The sequence below is a fragment of the Nanorana parkeri genome, unplaced genomic scaffold (genome assembly GCF_000935625.1).
Source record: "Nanorana parkeri isolate BGI_ZX_2015 unplaced genomic scaffold, ASM93562v1 scaffold849, whole genome shotgun sequence".
NCBI lineage: Eukaryota > Metazoa > Chordata > Amphibia > Anura > Dicroglossidae > Nanorana > Nanorana parkeri.
The window spans coordinates 288,074-308,031 of record NW_017307117.1 but is presented as its reverse complement, the minus strand read 5'-3'; the positions used below and the strand labels follow the sequence as shown (position 1 = coordinate 308,031).

Genomic DNA, 19,958 nt, shown 5'->3' with positions numbered 1-19,958 from the left:
TAAAAAAGTGACTTTAGATATGCTAAAATTACTATCTATAATAACATATATTAATAATATTATTTGATTAGGATAAATAATTTGTGATGATTAAAATAATAAGTGCAGATTTAGCAGCTAGATAACTAATAACATCAATCATGGAAGTGCCATGGTAGTTGAACATTGTGATTATTGATGTTGTTCAAAATACAAACTTTACTGCCTTTGTCTAACTTTGTATCTATTGCTAGTTATTCTGGAATCTATGTGGAAAGACACCCTGAAACTTTGAGTAGGATAAAGGGAAACTCTAAAGAAATCCTGTAAACAGTAATCCAAGGCAGTAGGTTGTCATTGTATAATGTGAATTATACTACATTCTTTTCTTTTTTTGTTTAATCCACAGGTTAAAGAAACTCTCTTCTAACAAGCAATGTTCCAAATCTTAGTAGTGGTAGTAGTGTCAGAGCTTGCCTTCCCCTCCTTCCCCAAAATACCTACTGCTCATTGCTATGATGGGCTGCCTTAACTGGCCAGTAGGATTGAACAGGAGGCATGAAGGGGCAAGGAAGCTGTAGAACTATCAAGAAATGCTGGAGCCTTATCTTTTAGACTGGCCCAGCATTTGGGTGAAGCAGGAGGTGCTAAAAGTTACCACAGGTATGAGTAGGTACCTCTGGGTGCCTTTATGTTAGACCTGTCAGCAGTTTCTCTTTACACTTCCTGAAGTGTGTAATTTCCTGACATATATACCACATTTTTCCAATTGTTGTCACATTAACTTAATTGGCTCCGATATTTGTGGAGGTAGATTAAGTGAATGGTAGACAGGGCCCCCGAAAATATACCCCAGAGATATACAGTACATATTTTACACACACATACCTCTTTAACTTTTTTGCCTCTAACACCAGAGCCACAACCCAGGTTATCTTCTTTGAGCGAATCCACTGTGTCTCCATAGAGCAACTTGAGAGCTCTGACCAGCCGAGAACATGAGCGACTGTGATGAAGGTAGCAGTGTGGGTGGCAATAGTCCACGTGGGTGCAAATGAAGCTTTGTTGATTGCACAAAAGGATCATAACCTAATAAGCATAAAGAACATGTAATTGAAACACAACCAATGTAGAACACACATTTCTGCTACTATATTCAGGTTAAAGGGAGCAAATTGCACTTTTGCATTTATTTTCTTTATTTATTATGGTTAGCATTAAATAAAAGTGTTACAAAATATTTTTTTGTTTATCAGGTAAATATGAAATATTGCATATAAATATTCTGTTGTTTCATTCTGAGCCTGCATGTGGAGGGGTTAGCCCCAACATGCTTGCCTGTCTATTCTGATCTGCTTTGCAAAACAAAAAAACAGAGCTCAGTGGTTCAAGCTACACACATAACCAACTAAGTCAGAGCAGTGACTCCACTTCCCTATCCCCTACTGTACTCTAAAATTTCTATTAGCGAGAGGGGGTGTGATGGCAAACAGCTGCTGCTGTGCTCCCTCTTTAGAAAACCCATTATGTTCTGTGACACACTAGTGTCATGGGCACAACCTGTATTCATTTTAATTAGGTAATAAAAAATTAAATTAACATAAATAGAAAACTTTAGGTAAAAGCATATAAACTTAAAAAAAGAGGATTGATCCAAGCCATTGAATTTCCATTTAAAGAAGAACTCCGGGCTGCACCTTGGCTATCCCACACTGCAAGGGTTAATTTCTCTAGAGTCTAAAATAAGAAGTTGAGTATAAGAAGTTATACTCACCGGAGCCTCGATCCTGCGCTACAGACCGCTCACCTCTTTTCCCCTCCACTCTGGTGGTGGAATGTCCCTCAGATCCACGGACTCACGGATCCTCAGACCGCCGAAGCAGATGGGGAGAGAGGCTGCCAGGACTGGTCTAGCAGCCAAGCAGGTTTGAGGACTGGTTGAATAAATCTTTTTTATTTCAGACCCTAGAACAAAACGAGCAGTTATACCTTGCAGTGCGGGGTTAGCCCCACTGCAAGGCTTAATTTTGTAACTGCCCAGAGCTCTTCTTTAAAAAACAGTCAGTTAGAGGCAAAAATAAAAACCAACCAGAAAGCTAACATCCAGCAAACACTGTAGTTGTGCTGAGGGCAGAACGCCCACTCAGTGTATTCTCGTCAATTATCTGCAGTCAGAGTTGGTACACCTACTCACAAGTTCAGAAGTAGCGTGCTCCCTGAATTCCCTGAACATATGCTTTATAAGTTCCTAGTCACGATTTGGCGGCATGCCAGTCAGATTCAAACGTCGATGACAATTTAACCTTTGGGCTTTCTGTATTTAGACACACAGCAAAGAACATGCAATCTGTGCTCCCTGTTTGTATTGCAAGGCTCAAGGTATATCTGAAGCCAAAACCCTTTTCATTTATGGATAAATTAGAGAATAGGGATAACATTCTGTTGTTATTTTGGATACATTTTCTCTCACTTCCTGTTGTATCTATAAGACCGGAAGTCAAAGTATTTCTCATTGGAAGATTTCCTCTCTATTCCTGTTTTGGTGACAACTCAAAGTTTTGGATTTACCATCACTGATATCTACCACATGTAAATTGCATTAAATAAGTGCATACCCTTTATTTAAAATTGCATTGCAACAGAAATCATGTTACCATGGGAGCACACAATGGTTAGGCACGTTGGGATGCCACTATGAAATAATGGCACCGCAGTGCTTCTAACAGTGTGACGCGATCTGGTGCAATGTGGGAACGTATGCAAATCCACTCCTCAGAGATCTGAACAAGGCCTTATGGACACAGAAAACAATGAAAACTTCACAAAGGTCCCAACCCTTCCCAACTTTATCAAAGCAATTAAATGTTTTGGCTTTAGACAGACTGTAATGGTTAGTTCTGACAAGGGCGTATTTCTAAGTAAATGCACATTAAACATTTTAGACATCTAGGATTTTCTTTCAGTATCATAAAAAGGTTATTTATTTTTGTTATGTGGGTGTAATATGTTTGGTAAACCTGTCCTAATTCTCTGAACTTTGTGTTGGTGCTGTTATGTGCTATGACAGTTAAGGGACACAATTTATAAATTGTAAAAGGAAATAGGAGTTGATAAAAAAAAAAAGATACTTAGCAGTCATAGGTACAAGTGTGCCCCAAATCTCTGGTTGTCAATTACTACAGTGTGGTGCTCCATGTTTTATACAGTCGATATCATCATTGTTACATATTCATATACTTTTCCAGACCTCTGCTTTACTTTTTACTACTTACGTGCAACCAAGACATGTTACGGTGATAGCTTTCTTCAGTGTTGCCACCATCTGGCTCAATACTGGGTTCACTAGTGCTCCACGGGCTTCCTTCTTCTCAGAGACAAACATTAAATAAGCCATAAATTTACACAACCCAAAAATATAATTGAAGGTCAGATGTATCAGCTGGCCCAGCCATGCACAGATGAGAAAACAACAGAGCAACACATCTACCCAACGCCCTCCCCCTCTAATCACTAGCTGGGTTGGCAAAGACAAGCACATCTATGGGCACATGTCACCTTTTTTCAAAGGGATGCGACAAAAAGTGGAGAACGAATTCCCTGCATCTTGGAGATGCTGCAGACCACTCAATTGATCTGCAAAGAACAATGTTGCCAAGAATACTTTGTTAAGTATTATAGCACTATCAAAAATACTTAGCTGCAATGAAAAAACCCACTATTGCCTATATTTCGTTTTATGTTACTATGGGTATATGTGATGACTTTGTGTCCAAGAATAATCTTGTGGTGTGTTGCATGGACTTATAAAGAAAAAATGGCAAATAACATTAAGAGGGTAAAATGTAACTTTTTTGTTTGTTGGGTGTGAATAAGCAGTTTTCTCTAATAGCGGTTCTTACATCCAGTATATATGTTGGATTCAGTATTATTTCCTTGGTTTTAAAACTCTGGTACCAAAAGAGAAATTTGCAGCATTTTCTTTTACCTTGATCATTCAAGGAACATTTATCAAACTGTTGTCGTGTGTGGACAATTTGAGTTTCTTTAAACTGTGTGGATCTTTTTTTTATACCTATGAGGCTGGTTTTTTTTTTTTAAGTGGAGGAAAGAAAAGTAACTGCAATTTAGAATCTATGTATTGAGAGCAACAGATACTTGGTTTAACTCCAGTTGTTGTTTGTTTTTCAAAAACTGTCTATGTGTAGTCCTCTCTGCCATACCTCCCCTTAGAAAGCTTCTCACTGCATTACCTATATCAGTTACAGTGTCCCTGCTCTGTGACAGCTGGATGTCATCATTCTCGGACCCTGAGTCCTGCCGTGTAAATTTGGTGCTCTTTAGGCTTCCGGCCCGGCGAATGCTGGACAGGGAGCCCCCTTTCTTCACCCGGAAACTGCGGGTTCCTTTTATTTGGAGCAGGCGGGAGCCTCCTATCCTGATCTTCCTGCTGGGAGCTGCATTGAAAGAACACAAGAGGAATTGTTCCCTCTTCTATGTTTGTGAACACATCTTACTAGATTGCTTTCTTTTGCACAAATCCATCATTTCAACTATTCTTTTATTCAAAGTCAGGACTAATGACAGCCAACAGGAAAAGCTTAATAAAAGTATTCCCTTCAAAATGATTACCTGGTATGTATTAGTAACATAAAAATATAAGTTGAGAACCTTGCACAATCCATTTGTATGAAATTTAGTATAACTAAGAGAGAAGAGAGAGAATGAGTGGATTCACAGTAACCACAACGTATCATTGAAAGTGTATATATAGGCAAAATGTTGTTTCATCTTGGATTGAGTAATAAAGGGCTTAAACATTTTAGTATTTGCTGTCTGTGTGCCGTTGGGGACATTACCATTTACTTACTGTGCTGGAGACACAACTGGAAGTAAGAGTAAATCTCCATAAAGTGGGGAGAATTATTTTCTTACATGGTTGTCACTAGAATGGTGATTTACACTCACCTTTTGTTCTGAGGACAACTCTACAATTTTGGATTTCCCCTAACTTTCTGTCTTGGTAAAAAAAGGCTACCAGGGGAAATAGAGGGGTAAATCTCCTCAACAAGGACAAAGGCAATACAAACTTGACAAGGGAACCCTTTCATACTCCACCCAGAAATAAAAAAAAGTTTTCTCTTTACATACACTTTAGTTCAGTTGGGATCTGTGCTGATGGGCTTTAGTGCACTTCAGGGAAACTTTGCAATACTATGCAAGTCTATAGGAATGCAATACCCACTTGAAAAGGGTCAAATGCAAGTCAGAAGGAGGTCAACTTCAGATCAAATGCACCTGGCAATGAATCCTAAATGCTCTCAGAAGAGTTTCAAACTGATGTCAAACTAATGCAATTAACACAAGACCAAACACCGTCAACACAGGCCCTTGCTATAGGAATACAACATATAAATCAAGTTAAGAGTAAAAGAACTGACACTGCCCAGTTACAAAAATTGCTATTGGATGGTTGTCAATAAATTGTGAAAGGGCAGGTATAACCTGATTTCATTTTCTTCATCCACAGTCTTTTATGTGATAGCCCTTTGCTATTTCAGTTTTAAGCAAAGCTAATGGGAACATTTTTAAAATAAGAGGTTATGTGTACTTTTGCTTTTGCTGATAATGTCATTTTGTCTGCAAGTTGTAAAAATAAGCTGATTAAGCAAATCTTTTCCAAAACCAGATCATAGTGTTCATACAGCAATTTGCAATCGCCTGAAAATCAGTGGGTTGGATATTTAGAAATGGAACGCTTGACCGTTCTCTGACTGGCCACAAAAATTCAGGATTCAAAATGGTACATTTTATATTACACTGCAACATTAATCCAGACACTGTGAGATTATAGAGTATCTCTGTCCAAACATTTTTTTTTTTGCTGGCTGTAACTGTTTAGGGAAAATTTTCCTTCAGATCCTGTCTCGATAACAATGCTGTTGCTGTGAGAAGGAATGAAGGGAAATCTCTACTACGCATAAAGACAGCAAGAAAGCATTACAATTGAAGACAAGCAGCCTGTAAAAGAAGAGATTTAATACCAACCTTTCAGGTTGGCCACTACTGGTACCTGACACCAGGTGTGTCAGATATCCACTCCCTTGCTAAGCACCTTGGTTCCTTCCATTGGCCAATTCATCACTACAGGACACAGTTGTGTCATAGCGGCCAACTGGAGGAACCACAGCTCTTGGCCACGATCATGCTAACACACCTAGAAGCGGGATTGCAGTGGCACCTTTAGCTCTTCAAGAGAGCAAAAATGTAGTTCATCTCCCACCAGAAACGTAAGTGTTAAATTTCTTCTTTTAGAGAATGTGTGTCTTTAAAGCGACTTTAACGCAGGCGTTAAATCTTAAAAACGCATTCATGTACCTTAACTATGTAAATGTAAACATGTAGCTTATTTGTGCATCACTCAGGTGTAGATCCTCAAATTATCTCTGAATTTGTGCTGACACTGTCCTTCTTTCCGGAGGGTGGCTACTGTTGTTCCCCATGGTCCCTGTGTGTGTTGTAAAGCAGCCAGCACTCCAAGCTTGCTCCCGTGATGGACTACAATCTCAATAGAAATTAGTAAACTAAACATGATATTGCAGTCCACCACAGAAGTGAGCTTTGAGCGGTGGCTACTTTACAACACACACAGGGACTATAGGGAAGAAAAGTAGCCACACTCCAGAAGGAATGACAGTGTCAGCACCAATTAAGAGATGATTTGAGGATCTACAGGTGAGTGAAGCACAAATAAGATACATTTCTGTTAATAGTTAAGGTACTTGAATGTATTTTTAAGATTTAACTCAAGATTAGTGTCACTTTAATTTAATAAGAATAGCAACTGGCCTGCTTTAATGAAGGTTCTAGTCATCCGCCACCCTACTAATAAAGTGTTTTTGTGTTTGTTGGAGAGATCTACCTTTACTTTCTGTCTTGAAGGGAATGTTATCACCGGAAAAGAAAGTGAAGGAGAATCTCTTAAACAGGGTCACACAGCAAAAGAACACGTTTTTCTGCTCTAAAATGTTAAAAAATAAAAGTTTTGGCTAGAGATACACTTTGAGTATAAACAGGTGAGTGAATTGCATGCCCAAAAACACTTTCTTGTTAATAAATTATTTTTATATTTTCTTAAATTAAGGAGATTATTGCTTTTGTAAGAGAGTAGGACTCAGTTTCTACAAAGAGGGGCTTTTTTGATTGGCTTTTCTCACCTCTGACAATAAGGAAAGGGATATATATGTTATTTGTTGTAATGTGAGCCTGTGCTCTAATCAAAACAAGAACGTTAACAGCAGCAGTTATCTGACAAAATAAGATAACTGTTGCTGTAATTCTAGCCATACATGGTTCATATTTTAGCCAATTTCTTTTAACTTGGCAGAAATTCAAGCTGTGAGTCACCTTGTTGGCACTACCGGCTCCATAAACTTTAATTACACAATCGAAGGAGCCGGGTGGAAAATTGAAAGCTGAACAGTGACTGCAACCAATCAGTGGAGTTCATCCACACTGAGAAATCTCTCTTGGATGGGGGCATCAAGTTTCTCTTGTTCAGCCCTGTGGGAGCTCCTGTTCTAGCAGTGTATGGTTATCTTAGGTAATAACTGACTAGAATTCTTTGAGATGGTAAATACATTATTATAAAAAAAGCATTGGTTTTTGTACTAGTGTGACTTCATCAGATAAAGCATTTGAATTGGTTCTCCTTCTTAATAAACAAAAAAAACAAACACACGCACAATATATCACATTGCTATTTATACCATCGCTATCCTTCCACCAAACTGTGACTAAAAAATTGAAAATTGTATCTGTACAGCACAGACTTTTCATAGAGACTGTAATCATTTTACAAACTATACTGCTGATATTAACTGTAATGAAAACATTTAAATAAATGCAAAACAATTGGTGTGAACCAGACTTCAATATGATTTTGAATTTGCTTTTAATCTTATAATACCATTAAAATCGTTCAGACATTTAAATCTCAGAAATTAAGATATGTGAGATCATTTATCTTCCATTTTTACTATTTACTATGGAATGTGACATGATTGAGATATGGAAGCAGCTGTTAAAGTTTTTTTTGGAAATGTAAGTTCTGGTTATGCCATACTTATATCCTTTCTTCACACCTTGGTAAGTCAATGAAATGGAGAATATCAGATATTGATACACTTTATTGGCTTGTTGTAAGTTGTTCACCTAATAACTGGGGAAGCAAGATTAATGAGAGCCTCAGAACCTACATGTATAGAAACAAATAATCAAAAACCGCTCCCATATTTCTATCCTGACAAGGTCCCTTTAACATTGCTTTTAAAAGCTTTCCAATGTCTGGTCAGATAATATTCAGGCCCATTAAGCTAAGTGTGACAGGCAGCATGCTTCTTTAGCCATGCCACTGGATTTCACTGGATCAGGTAAGTGTGGTTGAGTACTAAAAAGGTGATTCAAGTGAAAGTCTGGCAAGGGACCACTCTCCCCCACAAACAATGCCCCCCACCCAATGTAGCTAATCACTGCAGAAAAGAACTGCAGAGTCAATGGGCCCTTCTTCAGTGGTTCACATCACTGCCTGGTGACATGGACTCTTCCCAATAGCTGTCCATTATGGGATCCTTACAGGTCCTGAAGATTCCAGTGGTGGCATGGTGACATTATGACAACACCACTGCTTGGCAGCAGGCCTGGACTACAGTGGTAGATCACTTTTAGAAGAGTTGGATTGGAGTCAGAAGATGGAGTAGGATTTAAGGTTTTGTACATACAGTACCTAGTCTGCTAAGTGCAACTGCAATGCATTTTCTTTGTGGTTAGGGGAGGAATAAAGTTAACCTGCTTGGGCAAAGCACTGGTTAACTTGAAAGGAAACCTGAGCTGAATAAGTAAGGAAGCTGCAACTATTACCTTTTTAAAATACAAGTTCCCTGGCTAATCTAATGGCCTAAGTACATTCTTCAACATACTGGAACATGTATGCAAATTAAGAGTTCTGACTGACACTCTTGCTGTCCCAATCTGCACGCATGTTCCAGGTCAATATCTCAGAAAGTACTGAAGCCAATGATAGTTAGACAACTAGTATTCTTAGAAGGAAGTCAAGCAATGGCAGCCTACATTCTACCCTCGGAACAGGTTTTCTTCAATCAGAATTTTGTATTCTGATTGACGAAAACCTAGCACTGAAAGAAAATATAAAGCTTTATGAAATTGATTTTTTTTGTATGTATACCAGGCTGAAATATTCATTACACAGCACATAAAGGGCACCTATCATGAGAGAAATAGGAAGTTCCATTGTAGGTCTCCTACAGAAAATGCTAGTTCTCTGGTTGTCATGCTGACCCTAAATGTTTTCTTAATTAATTATATGCAATGGATGTGCACATCACGTCTGAATTCCCTTGTTGTATTCTTTCTCCAGGCCTGTGATTCAGAAAACATTGCTAGGCAACAAGTATTTTCAGAAGTGTTGAATCATGTATATTTTCCCCTAACAGTTATTTTGTATACCGAATATAAACAATTAATATAAATCAAATCAGTCTTGCTCCCAATAACACCTTCAGGGTTATTCACAAAAGGGTGAAGAGTTTGGAGAAGGCAGGAGAAGTGAACAATCTAAGCCAAAATAGCTGATTTGGAAAAATTCTCCAATTCAGCTCACTTTCCAAGTCGGCTCTGTTGTCCTAGATTGTTCACTTCTCCTGCCTTCTCCAAACTCTTCACCCTTTTGTAAATAACCCTGCTTGAGTCTAATGTCCCTATCACACAAGACAATTAAACTATCAGGATGTTTTGGTTTGTGGGAGGAAACCCAAGAAGACAAGAAACGCATACATGTCCAAGCTGATGGTGCCTTTGTTTGTTTTGTTTTTATTATGTGCTTGTTTGGATCGCTTCCGTGCAGCTATCATGGAAGGGGTACTGAAGGGGGGGTGGGGGAGGGAGGGGCTGAGAGAATGGATGAAGTGGGGAGGATGATAGGTTGTAATGTAGGAGCGAGAGCATAGGCACAAGACTGTGAATGGTAGTGGGAGTGTATAGCTTCTTTTTTTTTTTTTTTTTTGTTTTTTAAATTTGTAATTTCCTGTTATGTTTTCTTGTTATAACAGATATAATAGTATCTATGAAGGTGACTTAGCTTAACATAGAAGTGATTAAAATATTAGTTAAATAAGCAATAATGGATAAGAGATAGCAGTTGGATGTAGATGCCATTGGTACTATTCTTTTACGTATTTAATTGTATAAAGAAATTGTATATGATATGAAATAAATAAAAATGTATTCTTGAAAAAAAAAAAAAAATCCTGCACTACAAGGCAAGGCGGCTAACCTGGTTCAAAATGACATAACGTGTCATTCTATATATTTTTATAGTCATTATATAAAATGTCAAAAATCTTAATTTCTATCAAGGTCTGTACATAGTTAGGAACATCTTTAAATGTTACATGTTAAATGTTTATCCATAGTGTTGTTGGACCAACTTAAATGAGATATGACTCAGTAAAGTCATACAATTTTGACATTAACTGAGTGAAGGAGTTTGATGAAAGGAAGCCAAGTTGTATAAACATTACATGTAATTGTCAGCTGTTTAGTAAACTTTCCAATTTTTTTCATTGATGAAGGGATAATGAAGGCTTATTAATCCCAAAAAGGCCCTATTGTTTTTGCACAACATTTTATAAGCTTTTTATAAGCCTCCAAAGTCCATCCCTCTATGAAATCATTAATGTATAAAAAGTTTACAAAGCCAGCCTCCATCACACGTTTTGCAATATGATATACAAACGGTAAAATGAAAAAAATTCAAAAATGGGGCTTGATTGAAGACAGCACCACGTGACTAAAGAAAATGACACCACTCATCTAAAATTCACAAAAAGTGGCACAAAAACATACTTATATATATATTTAGTACATACTCTGACCTCCGCTGTTACACATTTCTAGCTTGTTTCACTCTTAGCTTACATATTCATTAACAATAAACAGATTGTGTTAGTTCTTTTAAGTGGAAAGAGAAGACTTAAGATAATTGATGTAAATTGATGTAAATAGATTACAATTGGAGGCCAGAGAGGTCGAAAATCATCAGTTTAACAAGCAATGGAGATTGTGAGAAGCCTTTTGGCATAGCAGAAAAAATATCATTTAGTAACATGAAACTGTCCTATCTTGTAAATGTGAACCCACTTGAACATATACAGTCAAACAGGAAATTTGAGTTTAAATAACTGCAAGTAAGGCTTAATAGCAAGCTACAAATGATCACTTGCATAGTTTGGTGTCAACACCAATTCCCACCATTAGCACTTAATATCCTCAAATGATACAAAGAGCATTATAGACTGTACATCTGTGTAGCTTATTCGGGAATCTGTCAAATCCAATGTTATAGCTGAATGCATTCTTGGTTTTAAAGAGCCCCTTTCACCAGCTCTAACATTTTCAGTGCATAACAACACTATGGATATTTTGAAGTCTCTTCCTGCTTTGTTGGACTTGCAAGACCTCCTTTAAATTGTACCATGTACAAACAAGAAATTAATTGACATTGTTGACAGCCAATAAACATTATGTAATTATACGAAAATAATTTTGGTTGTTTATATCCCATACCTTTCTTTTCCTCGTATCCTGTGTCTGACTTCAATGTGTGACTGCTACTGTGCAGGGAGTCTTTTGAATCTTCGTTCTCATCAAGGATCCCAGCAAAACTTATTTTCCTTTCATACCTGTGCCGGTCCATCTCTGGATCCAGGCGTAGTCGACAAGTCTCCATATCCTTATGCAGGGTCATAAATAAAAAAAGTGTCACAAGTCTGCCTTTGCCTAGATATAATGCATATTTTCTTTTCAAAGCTGTGGCTAGTAATGGTACATATTAAAATATTATTTGGGGCATTGTGCACAATAATCCAACCAATCAGAGATCCTTCATTCGCACACATACACTAGTTTGTTCTATCACACAAGAAGGTTTATAGTTTTGCACACAATGCCAGGACAGAACTGCAGAAATAAGTGTACGAAAATGTAAAATCCACATGCTGGAGGAATTTTGGTTGTCATTTTTTGATGGTCAGACAACAGAAGCATTGATAAATATCCTGAGTTCAGAAAACAGCTTTTGATATCAAGAGGCAATACAGGTCTTTGCCTCTGATTACAATCATTGAATGATCATTTTAACTTTTCTAAAAGATACATTGAATTTCTGCCTAGAAATGCACTGCATCAAATGGGGTTTCTGAAAGCGCTTCTGTATTACATAGTAGGAACTCAGGCAAAAAGCTGAACACACAGTACATATATGTAAACTCTTTGTCAAATAAACTGTAACTGTTTCATACAGGCTTGTGTTTCACAAACCCCAGCTGCACTGCATACTGAGGTAGTTGATATCACAATTTCCTATTTAGGCGTTTAAGCTTCCTGTGTCACCTACCTGCTCATTGGACATTACATTGCCAGTGTGATGATGCTGACTCCAATATTCCAATAAGCAAAGTAGCTTAATAAATAAACAAAGAAGCTGCAGAGCTGAAATATGAAATGGTATGCAGTGTAGCATGTAAATCACAATACTAGCTAAATAGAAGTAAAAAGCCTTTTGCAGGTAGACCTGTATATATACTGTACATACACACAGACACACACACACACACACACACACACACACACACATATATACATACATTTATATATATTTATCCTCTACTTGGCTGTTTGCCTTTATATATGGCTTTTACTGATCCCTGTTCCTTCCTTTAGTTACTATCATTGAATGGTCCAAAACTGGATTGTTGTTTCAGTTACTTAAGAACGGTCTTTGCATTATTTCTTCGTTGCTTTTTTTTGTTCTAACTTGTCAATAAAAATAAAATTGCTATTGTTCTATATTTGTTATGTCATATTATGAATGATTATACTTTACAAATAGATACAGCGCATACAGCACAGAAAAAATATGTAAACCCTACGAATTATCTGAATTTCTGCATATATGTACTATTGCTGCTACTACTTCTAATAATAAAAAAGAGGTGGTTTTAGAAAGAACACCAAAGACACGCACATTTAACATTGCTATATCTTATTTACCAAATGGTTTAAACAGTCATAATCATTGATGAAAATATTATGTGGATCACTAAGATATATCTTCTTCAAAAAAGAAGGTAATTAGAGTCAGGCATTCTAGTTAACAAGGACTAGATCTGACCTGTTCTGGCATTAAAAAAAAATCACAGTTTTGTTAACCTGCTCTTTTAAAATATTATTTTGTTGAATGTTGAATGTTTTGTTGCATTATAAAAAGAGATTTCAGATTTTGCCAGATAAGTGGTGAAATCTTACTGGAAGGGTTTGGCAAGGTTTCTAATGGGCCTCCATTGGTCAACAGTTAAGAGAATAGACCTGGAGGTAATTCAGCTCAATTGCTACACGTACTAGGGTTTAGGAAAAGGATTACATTTTAGGTGCCATTCATGCAGACATTCAGAACATTTCCGTGTGTACATAATTGTAGGAACACACTCTAGCTTCCTTGCCGAATGGCTGTATTAAGAAAATCATTCAGGAAAGTATATTGCTTTTAAGAATGATTACAGCTAGAACTGTAAATGTGCGACGAAGGGTCCATTTTGAAAGCAGTGCTCTGGCCTTACTGCAGTAATACCATCGCTGAAAAAAAAAAAAAGTTTATAAAGTACGAGACTTGTTAAAGTCACGTGACTGGCCTCTCCTCTAATCATGGAGTTCTTTCTTCCGACTTACCAAATCCTACACATTGAAACCTGAATTTAATGAAATGGCCGCAGAATACAGTGTGAAGTTATAAATGCACACCTGAGTACTGCAGCAGAAAGTGTGAGCAACAATCATTGTGCATGCCTAGGATGCACAACATGAAACACTATCTATACTTATTTATATGTGACAATATTCTGTTACAATGATTGCCGCACGATCCCAGAATAGCACACACACACAAACCGCGATTGCGGTGACATTCATTTCTAATAGCATCCCAATTGCTAGCAATCTGTGCACAATCGTGGCCACAAAAAAACCCAGGTCGCTCATCGCACAAAAAAGGTGCATGAACCTTTTTGCCACGGTTGCCACGCGGACATGATCCCGCTGAAATCAACAGGGACATGCGGCAACTATGGCACGCAACCGCATGCTGACGCGCGGTTTCAGGAAGCCAGATGTAAACCAGACCTTAACACACGTATTTGATGAATTTCTCACGATCTACTAATGAACAAAATCAGATTATAATTGTTGCATTTGACATACCACAAGAGGCTCAGTCCTAGGCCTGGGCAGGCATGGGAATGTTTCCCTTAAGAAAGTGGTGATCTCCAGGAGCAGCTGACATGCAGACATCTTCAGAGCAAAAGGACAGCCGCACTTTGTAGGGTTTACGGAACCTATAAATTGATATTTTTGGTAAGGGGAGCAGTGGATGCTTAGAAATGTACCATAATGAGACTGACATAACCAGACATCCAACACCAGAGATCAGTCATCGTGGGTCAGAAAGAAGAACAATAATAAGGCTTCATATCCAAGGTTACCAGTCCCAAATATTGTAACTTTTTACTGCAGTCAGAATAAATGTATGTATTGCTTTTTATCATCATTTTCTCATGGATTGCTAAGGTTTACTGTAAATATATTTTAATTAACCTGACTTAACATTGTTTGCTAAACATGTTACCCAAATAAAGTAAAAGGAGATCAAAATAAAATTTTTGTTTTAAAAATAAGGAGGCCAAATACACACAATTATACAGTACTTCATATATTCTATTAACAATATTCCTGCATATTCCATTCAACCAGACAAGTATGACATCTGTCCAACAGACTAATGTGGTGAAGGGCGTGTATATACAAAAACCCAGTGAGCAGTGCTTAGCTATTCTTGCACTGTATTGTGCTCAGCAGGAATATTCAGTATTCTTATTCAGGGATCTTGTTCTTTATCTTGTTGTGCCTGTAGTGAACAAGGGAAGCTACAAACTGCAGTAGTGAAGCCAAGCACAGTTTACTGTACAGTGAACAATGAACACTGTAGGCATAACATCATTCTCTGATATTTAGTGGTGAACAACATGCAGTACAAGTTGACAAGACACCTGTGTTATGTTGCATCTGGCAGCATACCTTAGTTCTCATGTACAAAGGAGGGTCAGCTAACCCTATAAGCAGCGTTTCTATAGACTGCATGGGCTGGATTAAACTGAACCTGAATTTAATTATAATCTTTTAAAAGTAAAAGTCTTGCCTTAGAGCAGACACCTCAAGTTGGTGCTATTATGTTTATTAACCAGAAAAGCATTTTCTGTGTGCCTCTTCGAATAAATTTGACTTTGTTACTGGGACCTGGACTTCATTGCCAATGTCCTGGCCACTGCCATCCAGATATGCCATTACATTAAAGTAGTATTACAGCATAATAGATAGGCAGCTGTCAGGAATGAGCCATGAAGTCAGCAAAAGTTAGGTATTAAAGTTAAATCAGAATGGGCCACAGAAGAGGTTTTCAGGCTTATAAACATAATAGCAGGTATTTGTGGTGTATGATCTTAAGCAGCACTTTTACTTTTAAAGGTAAACAAAATTGAGTAAGGTTCACCTTAAGTATTTCAGGGCTTGAAAGTTCAGTTGGGAGCGGAAATAAGTACATCTGCTGTGTTCACACCATGTCCGAACCAGATCTGGAGCAGATCTGCAAACAAAGTGAATTCCTTTTTTGACGCATTTTGCTGCATTTTTATTTAGCTTAAAAGGGGCTTTCAGGTGCAGTCCAGTTGGTAAGCATGCATTTTTGATGTGTTCCGGTGTGTGCCGGACCAGAAAAAATGAGATAAGCAGTATTTTTTTGTCTAGTCTGGAACGGACTGCGCTGGTGTGATCAGAGCCCAGAAATACCATAGGGATACAATGCAGTGACGTGTGGTACCTTCCGTGCTGGGGAAAGCATTCCCCCAGCACTCCCCCCATCGCACAAAAAAGGTGCATGAACCCTGCCCTGCCCCAGTCCACCGAAGCGCCACCCCCAGCCAGCTGAAGCCCCAGCCAGCTAAAGCCCCACCCCCAACCCAGTCACCAAGCTATGTGTGGTGGAGGGAGGGAGGAGATAGGGAGGCGCCTCCCTGTCCCTCACTTGCTCGTCACTGGTGAGGCATCGAGATCAATTTCATCAGTGGGGTTTTTTTCCTTTTTTTTGATTGGCCAGCTTGGACCAATGGCACGTTGCCATTGGTCCAAACCATCCCACAGAGCTCAAGCATCTAACATAGAGTAGAGGCTGTTGCAGCTCTTGCCTCACTAAGTTAGGTTACACAAGCAGTGGGGAAGCCCGCTGCTGTGTAACCTAACTTAGCTGTCAAAAGCTGGATGCAGCACCGCCAGTAATTAACAGGCAGTGCTCCATGACAAGTTACACAGCGGGGAGGCTTTACCTGCTGTATAACCTGTTACAAGATGGTCTGAATGGAGAAAAAGCTATCAGCTTCAGACTTGAAGCCGACAGCTTTTTCCTCCATAATACTTAGTGAGGCTCTGCCTCACCTGCCTCCCCTGACCACATGTCCCTGATACATTGGGATGCTTCTTTGGTCCTGGAACAAACTATTTTGATCTGGACATGATCCAGACTTTGTGAACAACCCGTTAAGCTGACGTGACCTCCTGAGGAGGCAAGAACATCCAAGTACATGAGCCAAAAAATTATTTTCTGGTTGTGTAAGGTATTTTTGTCTGTTCAACACTGATATACCAGTATTCCCCATTGACCATACCAATGTGGTGCTAATGCAGAAACCAAAATGTTGATTTAAATGCATCTGTAATTTCTTTATCTAATATAAAATGTAAAGCCCAAGGTCAGCCCAACCCTTTTATTAGTTATGGATTGAGTAGGGAAAGGTTAGAACTCATGTTAGTTCTTTTTCACTGTTTGATACATCCAATGTAGTCACTCAAGCAGGATGTGAGAGAGATCTCCCCAACAGAGACACAGCAGTGTGTGGGAGAGTAAGAACCTCTGCCAGTTGTCAGTTTTTTACTGTGGTCTGTGCCCACTGGGGCAGTTTCTCCTAACGTCTTGTATGGTAACATGACAGGAAATTTTCCCTTGGGGACAAAGACAGTTAAATATCATTGACATATACGTGAGCTCTTCCCCACCTTATCTGAGACTAAAGGAAAGTGTTGGATGAAAAGCTTCTAAATGCCCCTTTCTGGAACTGATTTAGGATATTAATTGGTGACTGGTATTTAAACTTACTATGAAAAGACAGTTTAGAAACACAGTGTAGAACATGACCTGAATGATGAATGATCTCTGGCAGGTTGAATGCCTGCTCTGTCAACCCTTCCTAACCTTCATATTAGATATCAACTATTAAATGCACAGATTTGATTTAATGCCTCCGCATGATCTTAGAATTCCAGCCACGAGGAGGATTAAATCAGCATCTGCTTTCCTGCTTTATGATTCACAGGGGTCGTTCACTGGGTTGACCTCTGTGCTATAGCTGCACATCGGACTTGTGTCGGAGTGCAGTTTTTCATTGTGAAACTGTGAGGAGGCAAAGATGTAGAGGATGCAAGTATGAGAAATAAGAGATGAAATAAAGCCAACCTGAAAGAATAAAATAAATAAAGTCAAGGAGCGAAACTAGAATAGATACCAAATAATGAAGGGAGAGTATGGCATTGCGGACATTGAACATTTACAAATATATTTACATTATTCAGTGTGAATCAAGACAATATCTGCGCAATTATGGGTATTTAATATTCATTTTTTCTCAAATGTAAATATTTTGATGCTCATAAGGATCCATAATTGAACAGTCTGTCAGATATGTCCTGTTAAAACATGTTGAGAAACTGCCTTACATACATTTAAATAGATTGTGTTTGTAAGACACAGTCTTAATGAAAACATTGTCCTATGGTTGATTCTTAAATCAAAGTTCAGAAATCCACATTTCGTAGGATGAGGCCTTTGTGAGTTTGTGGATATACCATTTTGTTAACATGCTGGGCACCACATGTTGTTTTGGCTTTGTATATGAGTACGGGCTATAATGCTCTTGAAATTCTCCATTTACAGAACCACCTATAAACAAAGAGCATATGAGACTGTTGCCCACAGCATTGTGATAGGTTCCATGTTCAAATCTATGCTGGCAAATGATGCCTGCAATCTGTTTAGTGGGGCCAACAACTTGGGTTTCCAAAACTTTTTATCTGTAGTGTATAAATGTATGACAGCCTTGACCAAGAACATGTAACTAGATGTTACGTTTATAAGGTTGCTGCCAAACTGGACAGATCCTAACTGGGAGTGATGCAGTGTTAGTCTCCATTATCCCACCCTCATCTGTGTGCCCCCCAGAGATAACACCTGTTTTTAAAGCTTCTTACAGTACAATTACTATTTTATAGATATATTGTAGCGCATGCTCTACAATCAGCAAAAGACTTAAAAAATATAAACGGTGACATCAGTTTTTGGTCTGTACTGTGTTGGGATTCTGTATGGATTCACTGGTTGGATTGCAAAAACACATATAGCTCAGTTCACAAAGCTTTAACAGAAGAATAAAGATCTTTATTTTAGCCCAGAGACTGTAATGCTCAAATCTCATTGGACTCAGCTGAAAATAACTGTCACTTTATTTTTAAATAAATACCTTATCCTGGTGTGTTAGCTTTGTGAATTAAGCCTATTTTATTAAAGGTGTGTCTTTCAGTAAAATGTGAGAAAATAAGTAATATGTGTAAGATACCCTTTACTCCTTTGAATGCTTTTATTGAAAAGCTGCTGAATACCTGCTACCTGCATGTGTTGGGTCACAGTTCTATGCTCTGCATATTTGGGTAAAGCCTAATACTTCTACCAGATTTTTTTGCCTGTCACAACGTAAAACAAAAAGCTGTTACCAGGACCGGAAGTGAGCTGATGAAGAAGTGTGGCTTCCACATATTTTGCAAAAGATGTGCAACTAAAACCTCTGTTTTGAACCCTAAATGCTAGACAGTGTAACTTTTTTGAAGGCTAGCCGGTAAATGTGCTGGGAAACCTTTTGCGTTTGTATTGTGTAAAGCCCTTCCATGTGCACCTTACTCTAAAGCTAGTCATTTGCCATTTGTATTGCTAGTTGGATTTGGTATGGGGACACACGGGGGCTTCAGCTACCGTTGTGATGTGCGTGGTTTCTGGTGTATCCCTGTGCCTTTAAGGAGGAATGGGCTACCTCCTTGTGAACCTGCACCCAATTCATCATTTTCTATATATACAGTATATGCTCCAAGATGGAGGCTCTCATAGATTAGAGTTAGGACCACACTACACAGAGGTGCATTGAGTGTGGCTTCCACATATTTTGCAAAAGTTGTGCAACTAACCTCTTTTTTTAACCCTAAAAGTAAGACAGTGTAATCTATTTTGCAGGCTAGCTGGTAAGTGTGCTGGGGAACATTTTGCTTCTGAACAGAGGTTGTCACCCTTCTAAACTCTACTAAACAGAGCTGGAGTTATTGATTTTATATCTTCATTTGTAGGAGTTCCCATCCCTACCTGTACTGATTTCAGCAAGAGAATAGTAGAGATAAATCTCTCCAAAAGGGTCAGAGACAACATTAAAATTAAGAGCTGGAGTTATTGATTTGGTATTATCATTTGGAGGAGTTCCCCTCCCTACCTGTACTGATGTCAGCAAGAAAATAGGAGAGGTACATTTTTCCAAAAGGGACAGAGACAACAATAAAATCTTATATTCCACTCTATATCTAGTCCTGGGCTCTCCTATAGCTATTGTTCAGAAGTTAGATACAATGGCCTAAAAAATGCAAAGTGCCTAAATGCTTTGCCAACCTTCTCTACATCGGTCCTTGTAAACATTAAAAGAACCACAATTTGAGTA

The 19,958-nt window shown here is 38.3% G+C and overlaps 1 protein-coding gene across 1 annotated transcript in view; it reads right to left on the bottom strand.

The window, feature by feature from the left end:
- Positions 1 to 19,958, bottom strand: part of UNC80 (unc-80 homolog, NALCN activator) — a 140,888-nt gene that overhangs the window by 69,817 nt on the left and 51,113 nt on the right. Inside the window, exons 25-28 of the mRNA XM_018565464.1 lie at positions 14,308 to 14,441; positions 11,620 to 11,785; positions 3,252 to 3,343; positions 868 to 1,068 (exon numbers count right to left, since the gene is read on the bottom strand). Of these exons, the coding sequence (XP_018420966.1) occupies positions 868 to 1,068; positions 3,252 to 3,343; positions 11,620 to 11,785; positions 14,308 to 14,441 (593 nt within the window). The remainder of the gene's footprint in view (positions 1 to 867; positions 1,069 to 3,251; positions 3,344 to 11,619; positions 11,786 to 14,307; positions 14,442 to 19,958) is intronic.